Source organism: Mesoplodon densirostris, chromosome 4 (genome assembly GCF_025265405.1).
Source record: "Mesoplodon densirostris isolate mMesDen1 chromosome 4, mMesDen1 primary haplotype, whole genome shotgun sequence".
Taxonomy (NCBI): Eukaryota; Metazoa; Chordata; class Mammalia; order Artiodactyla; family Ziphiidae; genus Mesoplodon; species Mesoplodon densirostris.
The window spans coordinates 94,801,371-94,821,321 of NC_082664.1; the positions used below are offsets into that span (position 1 = coordinate 94,801,371).

The 19,951-nt window shown below is 37.8% G+C and overlaps 1 protein-coding gene across 6 annotated transcripts in view; it reads right to left on the reverse strand.

The window, feature by feature from the left end:
• Positions 1-19,951, reverse strand: part of ATP8B4 (ATPase phospholipid transporting 8B4 (putative)) — a 267,404-nt gene that overhangs the window by 137,915 nt on the left and 109,538 nt on the right. For 5 of the 6 annotated variants that reach the window (XM_060096819.1, XM_060096817.1, XM_060096815.1 and 2 more), the window contains one exon: positions 1,363-1,435. In XM_060096819.1, coding sequence (XP_059952802.1) covers positions 1,363-1,435 — 73 coding nt within the window. Of the gene's footprint in view, positions 1-1,362; positions 1,436-7,707; positions 8,157-19,951 lie in introns of those variants that run through there. The other variant, XM_060096820.1, reaches the window with a different exon arrangement.

The following is a 19,951-nucleotide window of genomic DNA, read 5'->3' on the forward strand; positions in this document are numbered from 1 at the left end:
CAAAGAAGATAAAGTGCTATCACTGAAGGAATGGAGCAAAGACTCAGTTCTCATCCAATTCCCCACCCAGTATCCTTACACTGTATTTTACACTAAGCCTCAATCTTTCCCACAGGGTATGTTCTTCTAACAGATGCTACCCTCAGTGTACTGCTCCTAGTATTTAATGAGCTGGAAAATAAGCTGGTCATGCTACTTTAAATTGTGTCCAAAAAAAGTAAATAGGTTTTGAAAACCTGGCAGACTGCCCTAGGTCTAAGGAACCCAGGTTACATTGGTGGGCTCTGAGACCTCCGTTTTGGCTGCACCAACACCTTTTTGCTTATTTTTGGCTCTCGGCTATTTTCTAGAGACTTGAGGTTGTCAGAGAAATAAGCACTTCTCTATTTAAACTGTGCACTCTTTTTGAATGGCCTATCCACTGACTAGTCACCTTAGCATGGGTTGTTCCAGAGAATCAGTATACACAGATGATACATTAATGAAAGAAGACTGTTTCTGAAAGTGAATGTTTAAGAGTCTTAACTGAGTTGTTCTTGTAAATAGATCTTGGGACCATTTGTTTTATGCTGTGGGAAAATGTCTCAAATTTAATGAAGAACACAGCTTGATAAATAAAATGGCATAAACACAAAAATTTTCATGAGTAATCTAATATATATTTGACATAAAGACTACAATAGTTATAATTTTTAATCTCTGATCTGGATAGCTTTTATAGCCTTGCATTTAATACAAACTATAGTTAGTCACATATATTTTAGTTTTAACTGACCCCCTGAATTTTATTAAGGAAACTGTAACACAGGCAGCTTGAGAATATAAATTATAGTGCATTTGATATACAAAGTAAAACCTCATAAATAGCATTTATTAAGAACATTCAATCAACATTTTCCAATCGTGATTATTCAGGAAAGAACATCCATTTTCTCTTTCTATAGCGAATCTTTTCTTCTATGATACTGCCCATCAACAGTATTAATTCCGTTATTGGGGGGATTATATTCAAACTATGTGAGAACAAACTATTTTTAAAGTACTCTGGAGCATTTTAAAAGCTCTTATTTGCATCAAACAATTGACAGCCTGATTTTAAATATTTTTTATCTATTCATTTCCCAAAGGAAATAACAAGGTGATAATCACTCAGCCTTATCTGAGTTATCAGCTTATTGAAAGTAATTAATCAATATGTCTTTCAAATATTTTATAATTGAGACTTTTTAATAATACATCCTGGTATTCCCTCCTTAATTATGCTAAATTAGCACAGATTTATTAAATTTGCAAATGTAAATATTTTAGTACATATGCTATTTTAAGCTGAGATAAATTTCTTAAACAATACTAAATACTCACAGCAACAAATTGGTTATTTTCTAATTTAATGATGTCTCCCACTTTGACATTCATCCATTTTTCATTCTGCAGTCTAAGAACAAAAACAAAATTAATTTTTTTCAGGAACAGAGAAGAATCAAGAGAATGTATTCACAATGGAGCATCATATGACAGAAGAAGCAGATAAGACTTTTTTTCTAGAATACTAAATTCAAAGAACCTTGCATAACAAAGTCTTTTACCTGAGTGATGTGGGAACTAAGGCCCAGAGAAGTCAAGTGATTTGCCCAAAGACACCCAGTGAGTTAGTTATCCCTGGGGCTAGACTCAAAATGCCTAACTCTTGGCTGTGTGCTCTTTCCACCACTCCATGGTACCAGCTTTATACAGCAGCTATTAACTCTTACTGGCATATCCTTGGGCAGGATATTAAAAAAAAAATACTCAGGGGGAAGGAAAGAAAGAAATTCAGTCATTAACCTTCTTTTCAACCTTTGTATTAATAAATATAGAAACATCACTGCTGTTGTCTCAGAAGTCTGTTTAACTGGAGGCAAGAAGTGAAGGAGACAGAAGCAAGGGGGCAATAGCTAAAATGCAAGTAAGAGGAAAAGAACAAAAATTCTGGAAAGGACAAGAACAGCAATGGGTGACAAAAGAAGCCTTAGAAAACTGAACAAGAAAGACCACCTACAAATCATCCACAGCACTCTGGCCAAAGGGCAGGCTTGGCGGCATTCTAACGGCTAGGACCAACAGCTCAGAATTGAGAACACAGTCAAGATGTTGCACTGTTTTCTTCGAGGCTCATGTATATAATGGAGTCACAGGTCTACCCTTCACCAAGTTCAAAGGGGTTTATGACAAAAAGCTATTGTGTCTAGCTGGTCAGGCCCCTCGAAACAGTTAGGCAGACAGGCCATCTGGAAACAGACCACCTGTGGCAGTATCCGTGATGCTAATCATCCCTTCTGAAGTTCTCTGAAATGTAAACCAGCTTTGTTTTCTAAGTTGGAGACCTTCATCACACTTCTTTCTCAGCGATTCCCTTCTAGGAGAGAAGGCTGGGACGAGTAGGCCAGGTTCCCCAACAAGTTAAGGTGGGCAGGTTAATTTCATTGTGCAGTTTTTAAAAAACAACCTAATTTACTTCTTTTATAAGCTGGAAAACAGTTTTAAATATTTATACAACTGTAAAATATGCCTCACACTATCAACCCTGCTGGGTCATTTGGCTTAAACACTCAAAGAATTTCTCTTTAATACGGATCCAAGTACATGTTGTTCTGGAAAGTTTTCAATTGCAGCATTTTCATCTCTAGCCAGAATTCAATCATTTTTCCAATGCCATACTTTTCTGCATTTTATCTAGTTCAATGACAATGAAAGACCCTAGGAAGTCTTTAAATCTCATTTTATTTATTTTTACAGGTATGGATAGATTATGTGCTGGTCTATTTCTCCTGGGGTATCTCCTTTGGAGCATTAGTCACGTTTCTCAGGGGACAGTATCTTAGATAAAATGAAAGTGCATCTGCTTCAAGAAGAAGCTGAGATGATACTAAGTCTCATTTGCAAACTTCTATTCCTCTTACCTGTATACTATAAGCTCTACAAAGGACCACGTCCTACCTCTTCCACCAAAATGGAAAAATCAACCCAAGGTAAAAGGAAACTCTACAGGATCTCTTATACATTTTAAAATGCACACTTGAGAGTTAAGTTTGCACAGGTAAGTAACAATAGCCACTATTTGGGGTAATAAATTCTAACTTGTCTAGTGTCATAATATTTCCCCCCATAAAACCAAAGCAACTGGAAGTATGTTTTTAAAAGTCTGGTGATATCCATGGGAATTAGTTGAATTAACTGCTACACTTGGAAAAATACTGGAATAAAATCTCTTTAAGAAAAAAATTTGCAAAATCCCAGGGCATGCAAAGAATCCTTGATAAGGAAGAATCTGATATGGTCAATATGGATTCCTACTGGGACAATACAGAGAAGTGATAAAGCAGAGAAAAATCCCTTCCCTCATGCCAAATTCTCATGCCCATTCTCCTCCTACCCACACGCACCCCATCTGTATTTTACCCTCTACTTTCTAACCTATTAAATATTTCCAAAAATAGAAAAACACTCAGAATAAATCATCTGACCAACCCCCACTAAGATTTGACCATTAGTCTGCTAATGTCATCCAACAGGCCAAGAAAGCAGAAAATATTTGTAATACGATGTATGAGCCCAGTCTCCCTTACTTTATCTCACTCTACTCCTTTTTCTCTCTTTCTCTCTTGCCACCTGTCTGCCCTCTGACCAGAACATATACCTTGGAACTCCTCTTCCCAAAAGGCCCCTTTGTAACCCCAGATATCTTCTAACACCTACTCTTATCCTTGGTCACCTACCCCTTTCCACCTATTCCAATGGAAATTCCTTCCCTAAAAATGAGCACTCCAAACACTTTACTTCCAAAGTCTATGACTAACAGTATTTGAAATCTTAAAAACCTTCTGGTATGTACATGTACAAATTCCACAGGACAAAATATCACCTCTGTGGGCTATGAGCTATAGAGAAGTTCACAAGGCAACAATGTTTGTGACAAAATTTTTCAGAATTTGAAGGAAAATATTGTTGTGAAGGTACACAAACATGGGAGAAATTTCCTCAAAGGAAATATTATCCAAAACTAATGATCAATATGACAAAAACAGCAAGTGGTATTCCCTGGATGTTGACCCTGACCCTAGCGCTATCCAACTATTTCATCAATAACCTACACAACCAACCCACAGACACATTTGTCAGACTTGTACACAGCATTCTACCAAGAAGAGAGCATAACTCTTACAAAGAAGATTGTGAAAAAAAAAAAAGATTGTGACAGAAAGTTATGACTTGAAGAGGCTACCAGAAACTGAACGAAGAGGAAGAAGTACAAAACAGATTATTTTGGAGACGAGAAAGTAACACTCTACAGATTTAATTAGGGCTTTGAAGAAAAAGGGCCTGGAGACATCAGTAAACCATATGTTGTGTGTGATGTCTTGGTTAAGCCTCTTATTTGAATCTATATCTGTAGAACAATCAATATGTATAACACAATCAGAGGAGTTTTTTTAATGTTATTTCCTATTCTTTCTTACCAGGTAATGATAATTTCATTTAACTAGGACCTCAGAGATACACTTCAGTTAGCACTAAGGATCATAGCTACAAAAGTACCCAAACTTACTAACAAGTATAAACTGACAAAGATCTGCAAAGGAATTTAAATCGAATATATTTTAAATCCCACCATTTTTCTTTTCCTACACACTACAACCACCACTGACTTCATAACATCAAAGGCATATCAGAAGACTGGAGGGACAGATAGGAAAATTTCCTTTAAGGCTCATCTTCAAAATATTTCTAGACTTCTAAGATTTTAGCTTGTATAGTAATTTCATTTTGCCATCATCCTGAAACAACGAAAACACACACTCCCCAGCCCTCAATGTGTGGTGCAGCTGTTCCCAAGATTCATGTTTGAAGCAAACTTGTGTCATAGCTCTGTGCAGGGAACACAGAGTGGCCTTGTGGGACGTGAAAATGACACTTGGCTCCATAGACTCGGCACCTTCAAACTTTGCTTTTACCGTTGTCAAGAAAAGCCCTCCCACTCTAGTAAAGGATTTGTAGTATATACTCTGTAAGCAAGTTAATTCATGTAATTGCACTGAATCAAGAAACTCCAAGATTTTAAAAAATGCTTCAATTATCAGTATCACCACATAATGCTTCAGCTTTTGAAATGGACATAATCTAGCTAATGCTTCTTTGAACCAGATTTTTCAAAAATAGTTGGGGTAGTAAGTTAGCTTTTACCTTATAAGCTCACAAGCCAATCACTACATAATAAGCCAAAATTCAAGAAAAGGACTCATAAAATTTAAATTCCAAAGGTACCATAAAACATATGGGGTTAATTGTCACAGAATAGTGACCAGAATTATTTTGAGGAAAGAATTTTTAAAAACACACCCACTAACTATATATCTACTCTCAGAACATCAGAGAATCTGAGTTCTGAGAAAAGGTGGTGAGAGATAGCAGCTGTATCTAATAATTGTTGATAAATTTGTCTGAACCTGCTTCTTCCTGATAAGGCATAGCATACTAGGAGCTGCTACAATTTGCTGAAGACCTCCTTGAGAAAATGAGAGTGGGATAGCATGTCCCATTCTCCATGTCACTGAACCCCTGGCTCCAGGGGCTAGAAATCAAGTATTTACCATGAGCAAGATACCAAGCCCATTGCTGAAGCTTAAGGGGCAGAAGGAAGAGATATTCATGGGTCTCCTCAAGGCTTCTTTCATCCTTTCCACAATCTAATTCTCCTGATTGCCCATTAGCATCACAGATTCCTGAAAAGAAGATTTCCTCAAAAGCTACAGAAGTTATATTGGCATACTAGAGAAAGAAGATAATAAAGAAGGTCAGTATAATTGACCTCACCTAATTAACCAAACAATCCACATACACTGAGCTTGCTTTCTTCCTTAATCTCAAGCCCATGTCAGATCTATAGCATACTAAAGTATTCAACTGCTCATGAAGACTTTGTTTTATTCACCACTGTATCTTCAGGACCTAGAATAATGCCTAGTTTAGAGTAGGCATTCAGTATTTGTTGAATGAATGATAAGTGAATTAATGAATATAGAATCATTATTTCTAAAAACAGTTGTTGAATGACGGCATTTCTCTGAATGTCTAATAAGAATTATAGCAATGAACAATTTATTTAGTGCTTACTGTATTCCAGGAAGTGTGCTGATCCCTTAATGTATAGGGTTGCCAAATAAAAATAAATGACACCCAATTATATATTAATTTCAGGTAAACAACCAATAATTTTTTTAGTTTAAGTGTGTTTCATGCAATATTTGGGATATAGTTATACTAAAATATTGTCATTATCTGCATTTCAAATTTAACTGGATATCCTATATTTTAACTTGCTACATCTGGCAACACTGAATAGTATCTTATCTCATTTAATCCTCACAGCAGCCCTATGAGATAGGTACTGTTTCTACCCCCATTTTAGCAACTTTAATCAGAATAGAAAACTGAAGTTCAAAGAAATTGAGACATTTGCCCTATTTTGCAACATCTGTCAAAAATTCAAATGTCCACATACTTTGACATTCCACTTTAAAAAACTGATCATACAGGTGCTCAAAGATGGATATACAAGAATGTTTATTACAGTATTATTTGTAATAGCAATCTATGAGAAACCATCACTGCCCATCAATAAGAAATACCAGGGTACACCTATCCAAACATGGCCCATCTACTCAATGGAATACAATGCAGCCACTAACAAGAATAAGATAAGTCTATATGCGCTGATGTGAAATATCCTCCAAGTTACATTATTAGGTTGAAAACAAGCACATGCACAACACTGCACATGTGCTGTAAGATTCTAACTGTGTTTTTTTGTGGGGTTTTTTTTTGCGGTACGCAGGCCTCTCACTGCTGTGGCCTCTCCCGTTGCGGAGCACAGGCTCCGGACGCACAGGCTCAGCGGCCATGGCTCACGGGCCCAGCTGCTCCATGGTATGTGGGATCTTCCCGGACCAGGGCATGAACCCGTGTCCCCTGCATCGGCAGGCGGACTCTCAACCACTGCGCCACCAGGGAAGCCCTCTAACTGTGTTTTGAAGCAAGGATAAACCTACATATATGTCTGTTGTTACATGCATAGAAAATTTCTTGAAAGACACACAAGAAACTCTTCAGTGGTAGCCATTAGAGAAAGGAAATGAAAAGGAGAACCAGGACGTAAGGGAGACTCCATTTCACTGTATACTTTTCTGGACTGTTTGAATTTTGGCATTACAAATATTGGTATTTTAAAGGGCAACTGGGGAGTAAAAATAGAAGAAAAGAAAACTCCTCCAAATTCACATGTGAGTGGCAGAATCAGAACTACAACCTGAATCTGCCTGACTACAAAGCCATGCTTTTAATAAATCTATACTTATTGTTCTTTTTTTAACTTTATTTTCCATGATAATTATGTATTGCCTATTCAGAAAGAGAATGGCCCCGAAGGAGCTGAAGAGATTCAAGCACAGCAATAGTGCAGACTCCCAGCGTTTCAATCCAGCTGATCCAAAGACAGCTGGCCGTCATGGTCCCCTGACAGAAGTGTCCAGTGGACAGCAGCAGTTCCTGGTTCTTTTCAATTCCATTGCTGTCAGAGCCACACTACAGTAAGAGATACAGTTTGGCCCCAATCCTCTAACAACAGACTGGTAAACAGGGTCTCATTACACTGAGGATGAGCATAATACTCACATCTTTGGAATCTATTTATTTTGAAGAATGCAGATGTTTTCCTCCTTTTCCTCCCTTCTTATCTGCACCACGCTCATGCTGAGGTAGAACCACACACGGAGGGTTAGGTCTCACACCCATTTTGTAGGGGGATAGGGCGAGAAGAAGGAGAAATGATAAAAGTTATAGTCCTACAGCAGGGATAATTTCGTTTAAAAATTTTCTGAGAAAAAGTAATCAATATCAGAGAGGCCTTGCCTAATTTATACAAGTCCTTGTAGAGCCTTTTGTGCATTATTTGGGTGCAGAAATACACACACAATTTGGCCTTACTATTTTGAAAACAGAATGATCAATTCACTTACTAAGTTTTACCTGAACAATAAATAAGCCCACTGACAGCTGTGCAGAAAACCTACATGCTTTAATCATTTCCATAAACTGAAACACTTCTCCTGAATGAGTCTCTAGATCCTTTCTGTCTTCTCTGTAAATTCTTAGTAGAATTCCATTAATATATGGCTAATAGATGAAGAAACCCCAAGGAAATCAGAAGAAAATTATTTTAAAGGAAGACTATTACATCTGCTCTCACATACTAATGCTGAGGGAATACGTTAGATTGACCATGGAGAAAACAGAGTAATTTAGGCCTAGGTCACATTCCTGGGCAGCAGAGTCAGAGGGAGATCTGTGTGGAAGAAATTTATTGGCAAGTTCTCTTGGGAATAACACCTGCGGGGAGTGAAGGAAACAGCTGGGCAGAGGGAGGAGTTAGGCTGTTGATTCAGTCACCGTAAAGGCTCAGCCAACCCCAGGGAAGCTCTGGAGCTGGAACGGGCCTTCAGAGTTGGATCAAGGGGACCAGGCCTTTATACCTTGGCTTTGTTCAGTCACGGGATGCGGTCTGACCCCAGCAATGAGGTGTGACCTTAAGAAAAACAGCTCTCCTCAGCCAAGGGCAATTCCCAGAGAGAGCTGACAGCTGAGGGCTGTATGTAGGCAGCACGCCCAGCAGCTGGAGAAATACATTCTGCAGTCTGGAGGAGGGATGTAGGTGGAACAGCAGACCACCCTCGACAAATTGGGAGCTCACTTTCCAATTCTGCTATCAACATACTCTTGTAATTAGAATATTCCTTTTTAATTCTAGGCTATTTCACCTTTCTTTAGTTTCAATTTCAATTCCACAAAGTCAATATAACCAGCTGCCATGAGTCCTTAAGCTCCCTAGTTTCATTTTAAAACTTTGGGGGAAAAAAAAATCTGTGAAACTTTGGCTCATCCTTTTTTCCAAAGATTATTAAAGAAGTTGGAAGATAGAATTGTATTACCTTTCCATTAAAAATAGTCTACAGATAACCACTGACTACCCAAATATCCTAAGAGTAATGTCAATGGGAAAAATTATTCCTGAAATATTCCTACTATGAAGAACAATTTTTTAAACATCTTTATTGGAGTATAATTGCTTTACAATGGTGTGTTAGTTTCTGATTTATAACAAAGTGAATCAGCTATACATACACATATATCGCCATATCCCATCCCTCTTGTGTCTCCTTCCCAATCTCCCTATCCCACCCCTCTAGGTGGTCACAAAGCACCGAGCTGATCTTCCTGTGCTATGCGGCTGCTTCCAGCTATCTATTTTACATTTGGTAGTATATATAAGTCCATGCCACTCTCTCACTTCGTCCCAGCTTACCCTTCCCACTCCCCATGTCCTCAAGTCCATTCTCTGCATCTGTGTCTTTATTCCTGTCCTGCCCAAAGGTTCTTCAGAACCATTTTTTTTTTAGATTCCATAAATATGTGTTAGCATACGGTATTTGTTTTCCTCTTTCTGACTTACTTCACTCTGTATGACAGATTCTAGGTCCATCCACTTCATAAAGATAAGTCAATTTTGTTTCTTTTTATGGCTAATATTCCATTGTATATATGTGCTACATCTTCTTTATCCATTCATCTGTCAGTGGAGACTTAGGTTGCTTCCATGTCCTGGCTATTGTAAATGGAGCTGCAATGAACATTATGGTACATGACTCTTTTTGAATTATGGTTTTCTCAGGGTATATGCCCAGTAGTGGGACTGCTGGGTCATATGGTATTTCTATTTTTAGTTTTTTTTTAAGGAACCTCCATACTGTTCTCCATAGTGGCTGTGACAATTTACATTCCCACCAACAGTGCAAAAGGGTTCCCTTTTCTCCACACCCTCTCCAGCATTTATTGTTTGTAGATTTTTTAATTATGGCCATTCTGACTGCTGTGAGGTGATACCTCAGCGCAGTTTTCATTTGCATTTCTCTAATGATTAGTGATGTTGAGCATTCTTTCATGTGTTTGTTGGCAATCTGTATATCTTCTTTGGAGAAATGTCTATTTAGGTCTTCTGCCCGTTTTTGGATTGGGTTGTTTGTTTTTTTGATATTGAGCTGCATGCACTGCTTGTAAATTTTGGAGATTAATCCTTTTTCAGTTGCTTCATTTGCAAATATTTTCTCCCATTCTGAGGGTTGTCTTTTCGTCTTGTTTATGGTTTCCTTTGCTGTGCAAAGGCTTTTTAAGTTTCATTAGGTCCCATTTGTTTATTTTTGTTTTTATTTCCATTTCTCTAGGAAGTGGATCAAGAAGGATCTTGCTGTGATTTATGTCAAAGAGTGTTCTGCCTATGTTTTCCTCTAAGAGTTTGATAGTTTCTGGCCTTACATTTAGGTCTTTAATCCATTTTGAGTTTATTCTTGTGTATGGTGTTAGGGGGTGTTCTAATTTCATTCTTTTTTTTTTTTTTTTTTTTTTTTTTTGCTGTACGCGGGCCTCTCACTGCTGTGGCCTCTCCCGTTGCGGAGCACAGGCTCCGGACACACAGGCCCCGCGGCCATGGCTCGCGGGCCCAGCCGCTCTGCGGCATGTGGGATCCTCCGGGATCGGGGCACGAACCCGCGTCCCCTGCATCGGCAGGCGGACTCTCAACCACTGCGCCACCAGGGAGGCCCTCTAATTTCATTCTTTTACATGAAGCTGTCCAGTTTTCCCAGCACCACTTATTGAAGAGGGTCTCTTTTCTCCATTGTATATTCCTGCATCCTTTATCAAAGATAAGGTAACCATATGTGCATGGGTTTATCTCTGGGTTTTCTATCCTGTTCCATTGATCTATATTTCTGTTTTTGTGCCAGTACCATGCTGTCTTGATTACTGTAGCTTTGTAGTATAGTCTGAAGACCAGGAGCCTCATTGCTCCAGCTCCGTTTTTCTTTCTCAAGATTGCTTTGGCTATTCGGGGTCTTTTGTGTTTCCATACAAACTGTGAAATTTTTGGTTCTAGTTCTGTGAAAAATGCCATTGGTACTTTGATAGGGATTGCACTGAATCTGTAGATTGCTTTGGGTAGTATAGTCATTTTCACAATATTGATTCTTCCAGTTCAAGAAATGGTATATCTCTCCTTCTGTTTGTGTCATCTTTAATTTCTTTCATCAGTGTCTTATAGTTTTCTGCATACAAGTCTTTTGTCTACATATGTAGGTTTATTCCTAGGTATTTTATTCTTTTGTTGTAATGGTAAATAGGCATGTTTCCTTAATTTCTCTTTCAGATTTTTCATCGTTAGTGTATAGGAATGCAGGAGATTTCTGTGCATTAATTTTGTATCCTGCTACTTTACCAAATTCATTGATTAGCTCTAGTAGTTTTCTGGTAGCATCTTTAGGATTCTCTATGTATAGTATCATGTCATCTGCAAACAGTGACAGCTTTACTTCTTCTTTTCTGATTTGGATTCCTTTTATTTATTTTTCTTCTCTGATTGCTGTGGCCAAAGCTTCCAAAACTATGTTGAATAGTAGTGGTGAGAGTGGGCAACCTTGTCTTGTTCCTGATCTTAGTGGAAATGGTTTCAGTTTTTCACCATTGAGAATGACGTTGGCTGTGGGTTTGTCATATATGGCCTTTATTATGTTGAGGTAAGTTCCCTCTATGCCTACTTTCTGGAGGGTTTTTATCATCAATGGGTGTTGAATTTTGTCAAAAGCTTTTTCTGCATCTATTGAGATGATCAAATGGTTTTTATCTTTCAGTTTGTTAATATGGTATATTACATTGATTTATTTGCATATATTGAAGAATCATTGCCTCCTGGGATAAACTCCCCTTGATCATGGTGTATGATCCTTTTAATGTGTTGTTGGATTCTGTGTGCTAGTATTTTGTTGAGGATTTTTGCATCTATGTTCGCCAGTGATATTGGCCTGTAATTTTCTTTCTTTGTGACATCTTTGTCTGGTTTTGTTATCAGGGTGATGGTGGCCTCATAGAATGAGCTTTGGAGTGTTCCTCCCTCTGCTGTATCTTGGAAGAGTTTGAGAAGGATAGGTGTTAGCTCTTCTCTAAATGTTTGATAGAATTAGCCTGTGAAGCCATCTGGTCCAGGGCTTTTGTTTATTGGAAGATTTTTAATCACAGTCTCAAGTTCAGTGCTTGTGATTGGTCTGTTTATATTTTCTATTTCTTCCTGGTTCAGTCTCGGAAGATTGTGGGTTTCTAAGAATTTGTCCATTTCTTCCAGGTTGTCCGTTTTATTGGCATAGAGTTGCTTGTAGTAATCTCTCATGATACTTTGTATTTCTGCAGTGTCAGTTGTTAATTCTCCTTTTTCATTTCTAATTCTATTGATTTGAGTCTTCTCCCTTTTTTTCTTGATGATTCTGGCTAATGGTTTATCAATTTTGTTTATCTTCTCAAAAGAACCAGCTTTCAGTTTTATTGATCTTTCCTATTGTTTTCTTCATTTCTTTTTCATTTATTTCTGACCTGATCTTTATGATTTCTTTCCTTTTGCTATCTTTAGGCTTTTTTTGTTCTTCAGTCTCTAATTGCTTTAGGTGTAAGGTTAGGTTGTTTATTTGAGATGTTTCTTGTTTCTTGAGGTAGGATTGTATTGCCATAAACTCCCCTCTTAGAACTGCTTTTGCTGCATCCCATAGGTTTTGGGTCATCGTGTTTTCATTGTCATTTGTTTGTAGGGTTTTTTTGTTGTTGTTTTTTGTTGTTGTTTTTGTTGGTTTGCAGTATGCGGGCCTCTCACTGTCGTGGCCTCTCCCGTTGCAGAGCACAGGCTCCGGACGCACAGGCTCATTGGCCATGGCTCATGGGCCTAGTCACTCTGCGGCACGTGGGATCTTCCCAGACCGGGGCACAAACCCGTGTTCCCTGCATCGGCAGGCGGACTCTCAACCACTGCACCACCAGGGAAGCCCTGTTTCTAGGTAATTTTTGATTTCCTCTTTGATTTCTTCAGTGATCTCTTGGTTACTAAGTAGTGTATTGTTTAGCCTCCATATATTTGTATTTTTTACAGATTTTTTCCTCTAACTGATATCTATCTCATAGTGTTCTGGTCGGAAAAGATACTTGATATGATTTTGAAGAATATATTTTGATGAAAAATTTGCAAGCAATTACCTTAGCCTGAGCAGATCAACCATTCTCTTCACCTATATTGCCACACCTTATTTTGAGAAATCAGAGAATATGCTCTTATCTAGCTTGTATTAAATGACAACCTCTATTTCTGAATAATACTTCCAAAAAGACGGTTCCATTGGAGGAAAATAAAACCTGAGAATTTTGGTTCCAGGATAGAAGGCCTGTATTATATTTTCCCATTGCCTCTAATGATGTTCTTAATAATTTTTCCTACATAGAGCCAAATTAAGAGAGAAGCAAACATATTTTAAACCAGAAAAAAATAGTTGTTTAATATGCCAAGTAATAATACGTACCATACTGACACAGACAGAGCAAAGGTGTCTCTAGGTGGTGTCTCTTGGGGGGTGTGATTTATTTCACTCTGGTCAGAAAACCTAGCATCTCTGGAAATAGCATTCCTGACTCTGCAGCACAAAACACAGCTAAGGATATCACTGGAAGATTGGGAGTTAATTTTCTTACTAGGTTTGCAGTCACATTAAGTCCTAAACAATTTTTAAGAAAATGTTAAAATGTTACTTTAAAGTAGGTTCTAATATTTATCACTTTTGAGTTCCTCAGAAATAAGATAGCACGTAGGTAGAACTCTTCATTAGATCATCATCCACTGGCATGTGAGGTACCATCACCCTTCATTTAATGAGTTCAAGACTGCTCCATAGGGGACTTCTCTGGCAGTCCAGTGGTTAAGACTCTGTGCTTCCAATGTAGGAGGTGCAGTTGCGATCCCTGGTCAGGGAACTAAGATCCCACATGCTGCGTAGTGCAACCAAAAAAAACACAAAAGACTGCTTCATACATACAAAATGAGCATTCTGAGCCAGGCATTGAGCTGAGTATTGAAGCTACAAGTAGAATTAGATACAGACTGTGGTTTCAAAAAACCTAGAGACTAGTGGGATATAAATCTGGCTCTTAAATAACCCTAATTAAATTATTTTTGCTTTCTAATACCTAGAGCATGTGGACATTCTTCCACTCAGCAGTGAGGAGTACCTGTACTTCAAGAGAATGATCTCAGTGTTAGATTGTTTGCCATAAAGCTGTCATCAAACGCCCAGTGAGAAAATTGACAGACCAGAGAAACTGTCTAATAAAGGATATATTAACTTTCATTCCTCAAGATATTCCCAGCTTTGTCCCCTTATACTGTGAGCTCATCAGAAAACTATATGCCTGGACTGTATTACTCTGGTCCCTCTAGACTTAGCTTCTCAGAATCATGACTTAACGTCACGCCAACAGATTTCAATCAGGATTTACTTGTGGTCATGAGTAAAATATCTCTGCTTTCTGAGTCTTCAGCCATTATGTCATTCACATTTCTCTCAGGACCAAGATAAATCTTATTGCTCGCAATTACTAGAATACTTCCTTTCATTGGGCTAGTTTTGTACCCTAGACACTTTCATTATGAGGAGAAACAAAGTTCAAAGTAATGTTTGAAATTCATGAACGACAAATTCTAATGGATTGTTTAAACAAAAACTAGGAAATTTTAAAGTAAAGATTCTGTCCTGGGAGATCAGCTCGATGCTTTGTGATGACCTAGAGGTGTGGGATAGGGAGGGTGAGAGGGAGGCTCAAGAGGGAGGCGATATGGGGATATACGTATGCATACAGCTGATTTGCTTTGTTGTACAGCAGAAATTAACACAACATTGTAAAGCAATTATACTCCAATAAAGATGTTAAAAAAAAAAGATTCTGTCCTTTGAGGATGACATTGTAGGGAGAATCTTGATACTTGCAGAAACAGAATACTATTCTGAATGGACCAGAAGTAGGAATCAATTTTTTTTAATCCTTACATTCTTATAGAGGAGAATCTTGACCTTAAGTTTATGAAAGACATGATGTAACAGTAGGAAGTGTCTGTGTCATGAGAAGCAGAAGACCTAGACTTGAGCCTAAGTCTACTACCAACCAACCATGTCACTTGGGCAAGAAGTTGACCAAAACTGGAATTCCCCACTATGACCTACATTAATTGGCTCATACCAGCTCCTCAGAATGCTTATTTATTCATAATACTAAGCTTTTAAAATGGGATAAACCCACCTGACATTCAAACATGTATCTATGTTATGTATCTACCAGTGAATTTTACAGAAGTTTATGAAGAATTTTGTAAACCATAAAATAACATATACCTTAAAGTATTGTGACTACTTATTATTAAGCACCTCATTATAAGGATGGCACATTCCAGTTTTTAAGTCTTCAAAAGAGCTATCTATATTTAGTATCTCCACTTCAAGATTACCCCTGCTTTCTCCAATCAGGAGTTTGTCTCCATCCCTCCAACTGCAATCCCTCTTCATGGTGTTAAATCCAAGAATCAGTTCTCAGTCTTCACTATACCCATCACAGTTAACCACCCCCTCCTGCTTCAAACACCTTCTTTTCTTTAAATCCAGAGTACCACATTCCCTTGGTGTTCCTCTTACTTCATTAGTCACTCCTTCTTAAATCCTTAGCCAGCCCTTTCTTTTCTTCACATCTTCAAACCTTGGAGTGCCACAGAGCTCCTCTCTTCACTCTCTAGAGTCTGGACTCTCACCCCAGGTGGCCAGATGACTTTCAAATATATCTTCAGATCAGACTTCTCCCCTAAGCTTCAGCTGCCCATTCTACATCTCTACAGAATGGTTAATATCTCAATAGAACTCTGGTTTCCCAGTCCAGTCAAAAAAAGTCAACACTACAATAACACGCTCCTTTCCCAGTTTTCCCCATCTTGGAACCTCGGCCAAGAACCACTCCTCCTAATTTCTCTCTTCATACACTTCCAACATGGCAGCACTCCTACTGGCTCTACCTTCAAAATTCATCTCAATCTGTGGGTATTAGATAATGTTAAGGGAGTACTGCTACTTCACTGGGTGTAGTAACGGTATTATGGTTAAATATATTATAAGTCTTTATCTGTTCAAGAGAAATGCTATAGTGGTGTTTACTGATAATGTAGTATGACATATAGGATTTACTTTTAAAATACCCCAGAAAATAAAAAGTGAGAATAGATACAAAAATAGCAGAAAGTTGATGGTGTCTTCAGCTGGGTAATACATAAAAAAGAGTTCATTGTACTGGTCTATTTTCATGTGTTTGACAATCCATAATAAGAAATATTCCTACTTTGTATCTTCTGCACTACCACCATCATTTCACCTGGGAAACAGTAGAAAACTCAATATTTGTCATCCCCATTCTGCTCTTGCCCTTCTTTGCTGTATACTGTCCACCTACCAGCCAGAGAAATATTTTGGTCACACCATGTAATTCTCCTGCTTAAAACCAGCTTCACATTACATTTAGTATAAAATTGGAATTTCCCACCATGATCTATAAGAATTGGCTCTTGCCAACCCCTCAGAACTCCCCTTTATCACAATACCCTAGCCACAGTAGACATTTTACTGTTGAGTTCATTGCCACTTTGGGGCCTTTATACTTATTGTTTTTACCCAAGATCTTGGCATGGCTAGCTCCCTCTCAACTCAAACCTTATCTTCTTAAGGGACCTTCTTTGGTCACCTTATTTATTTATTTATTTATTTACTTGTTTGTTTGTTTTTCAGATTTGAAGGATCACTTTTATTTTTTTAATTGAATGAAAGATTCTTTAAATTCTATAGTGCTTTACAATTTTCAAAAGTTCCACCCACATGATTTCATATAATCCCATAATAACCCCTTTCTTTAATCCCCTGTCCCTTTATTGCCCCCCTTCCCCTCTCCCCACTGGTAACCACTAGTTTTTTCTTTGTATCTGTTAGTCCGCTTCTTTTTTGTTTTATTCACTAGTTTGTTGCATTTTTTAGATTCCACATATATGTGATATCATACAGTATTTTTCTTTCTTCTTCAGACCTAATTCACTTAGCATAATGCCCTCCAAGCCCAACCATGTTGCTGCAATGGCAAAATTTCATTCTTTTTTATGTCTGAGTATTCCATCATATATATATCCCACATCTTCTTTATCCATTCATCTGTTGATGTACATTTAGGCTGCTTCCATGTCTTGGTAATTGTAAATAACACTGCTATGAACATTGGGGTGCCTGTATCTTTTCAAACTAGTGTTTTTGGTTTTTTTGGATATATACCCAGGAGTGGAATTGCTGGGTCACACGGTAGTTCTATTTTTAGTTTTTTGAGCAATCCCCATACTGTTTTCCACAGTGTCTGCACCAATTTATATTCCCACCAACAGTGTAGGGTTCCCTTTTCTCCACATCTTTGCCAACATTTGTTATTTGTGTTCTTTGTGATAATAGCCATTCTGACAGGTGTGAGGTGATATCTTATTGTGGTTTTGATTTGCATTTCTCTGATGATTAGCGATATTAGCAACTTTTCACGTGCCTGTTTGGCCACCCTATTTAAAATCATCTCCCCATCTCTCATCCTATTACTGACTATCTTATTATCCTATTTTGTTTTCTTAGTTGCACTTATAACTGAAGTTATAACTGAAACCATATTACTTATTAATATTTTGTTCATTGTCCATCTTTCCCACTTGATAGCAGGCTCCTTAGAGCAGGTATTTTTCTGTCCTGCTCATTTCTGTATCCTTACTATCTTATTATCCTATTTTGTCTTCTTAGTTGCACTTGTAACTGAAGTTATAACTGAAACCATATTACTTATTAATATTTTGTTTACTGTCCATCTTTCTCACTTGATAGTAGGCTCCTTAGGGCAGGTATTTTTCTGTCCTGCTCATTTCTGTATCCTTAGTATGTAGAACAGTGCCTGACATATATCAGGGGTGCAATACGTATTTGCTGAATGAATATTTGAATGGACTAGTTACTTACATAGTTACTCGTGCTATGTGCTTAGCACATTTAGCTCTAGGGTTGCAATGAGTAATAGTTCCACATGGCTACACCTGCTGGGAAGGCCCTAAAAATCTAGTAGAGATACCCACAAAGTACAGAAAGATAGTAAGTATAGGATGAATCATTGCAGGGCAAAGGATAACAGTTTAGAAAATAAAAGCATTATTCATTTTCCTCAAAGTGTGTACTTCTGAGTTCTGTTTCTTAACGGCTGTAAGGCAAGAGGCACATCCCAAAGGGACGCCAACTTCTTTCATAGCTTTACATTTCCAATTTCTTCATTATGATCTACGTCACGAATGTAAGTTGCTGGTTGAAAGAGTAAGTGGATTCTGCTGAATTCAACAAATATTGAACACCTACTACATGTAAAGCAGTAGACCAAGCACTGAGAATAAACACAGTATGGTTCCTGGCCTGAAGAGGACTTCCATGGTGGTGCAGTGGTTAATAATCCACCTGCCAATGCAGAGGACACAGGTTCAATCCCTGGTACGGGAAGCTCCCACATGCCACGGAGCAACTAAGCCCGTGCACCACAACTACTGAGTCTGTGCTCTAGAGCCTGCACACCACAACTACTGAGCCCTCGTGCCGCAACTACTGAAGCCTGCGCCTAGAGCCCATGCTCCGCAACGAGAAGCCACTGCAGTGAGAAGCCCACACACTGCAACGAAGAGTAGCCCCCGCTACTCTTAGGGGGGAGCCTAAAATAGACTATTAAAATGCTGTGCTTAACTCTAGCTTGGTGACAGGTACCTGCTCTGGGAGTAAAACAAGGGTACTGATCATTCTACCTGACTGAAATAGATATTGGAAGGATTTCCAGAAACAGTTAACACAGGAGCTGAGCACTAATGGATGAAAAGCGGGGAAAGGAAAGTGTAACATTGCAGGCTGAAGTAAGGCAAGTAGCTCCATGTGATTGTAGATAATGTTAGAAAGACTAGCTGGAATCTTGATGGGAGTAGGTGCTTTGATGGTAAGGATAGAATAGGAAGTTACTAAGGAGTTTTTAGCAGCAATATGTTTTGATGTGAGTTGTTTTGTTGAAAGAAAACTGTCAGGAATATATTTGGCTTAGCATAACCCAGTCCTGCTCACAGGAACTATACTCAACATGCACACTTCGCTAGCAAAGACCCTGAAGTACTATCTCTATACACCATGTAGGGATGTCATTGTTTCCACTGGAAAAATTTACTACAAGATAAAATTTTAAATATATTCTCAAACAGAGCACAAAAAATACTATAGACCAACAAAAGGCAATGAATATAAATAGACAAGTCACTAAAACGAGAAATAATACCGTTGATAAATACCTGAAAAAATAATCACCTTCACTAGAAAACAATGAATTTTTAAAACAACAAGACATCTGTTATGCAAGACAACCTATGCAGTTGGACTAGATTTTCTAAAAGATAATACTCAAAGTTGTAATGGTGCTGTGGTAAAACCACTTGTTTATTCAAATGGGAGGATAAATGGGCACAAACTTCCTAGAAAGCAATTTAACAGTATGTATTAAGAATCTTTAAAAGAGGAAAAGTTTAGATTCCCTAGAAATATACCCTAAAGAAACAAAGATATATATGAAACTTACATTCAAAAATGTTTCTCTGAGAATTATTTATTAAAACAAAAAATTAGAAACAAGCTAATTTCCCAATAATAAGGGAGTGATCAATTATAGCACATCTATTATTTAGCTATTAAAAATGTTTTCAAATAATTTTTAATGACATAAATGAGTTATATCAAAAGAAAAAAGTAAAATACAAAGCTATATATATGCATATTTTCAAAAAGCAAAAAAATACAACACAAGGGATAATACTTTTCTCCAAAAAGTAGAATTTTTGATTTTTCTGTTTTCACATTTTTTATTGATTAATTTTAGGTAAAGA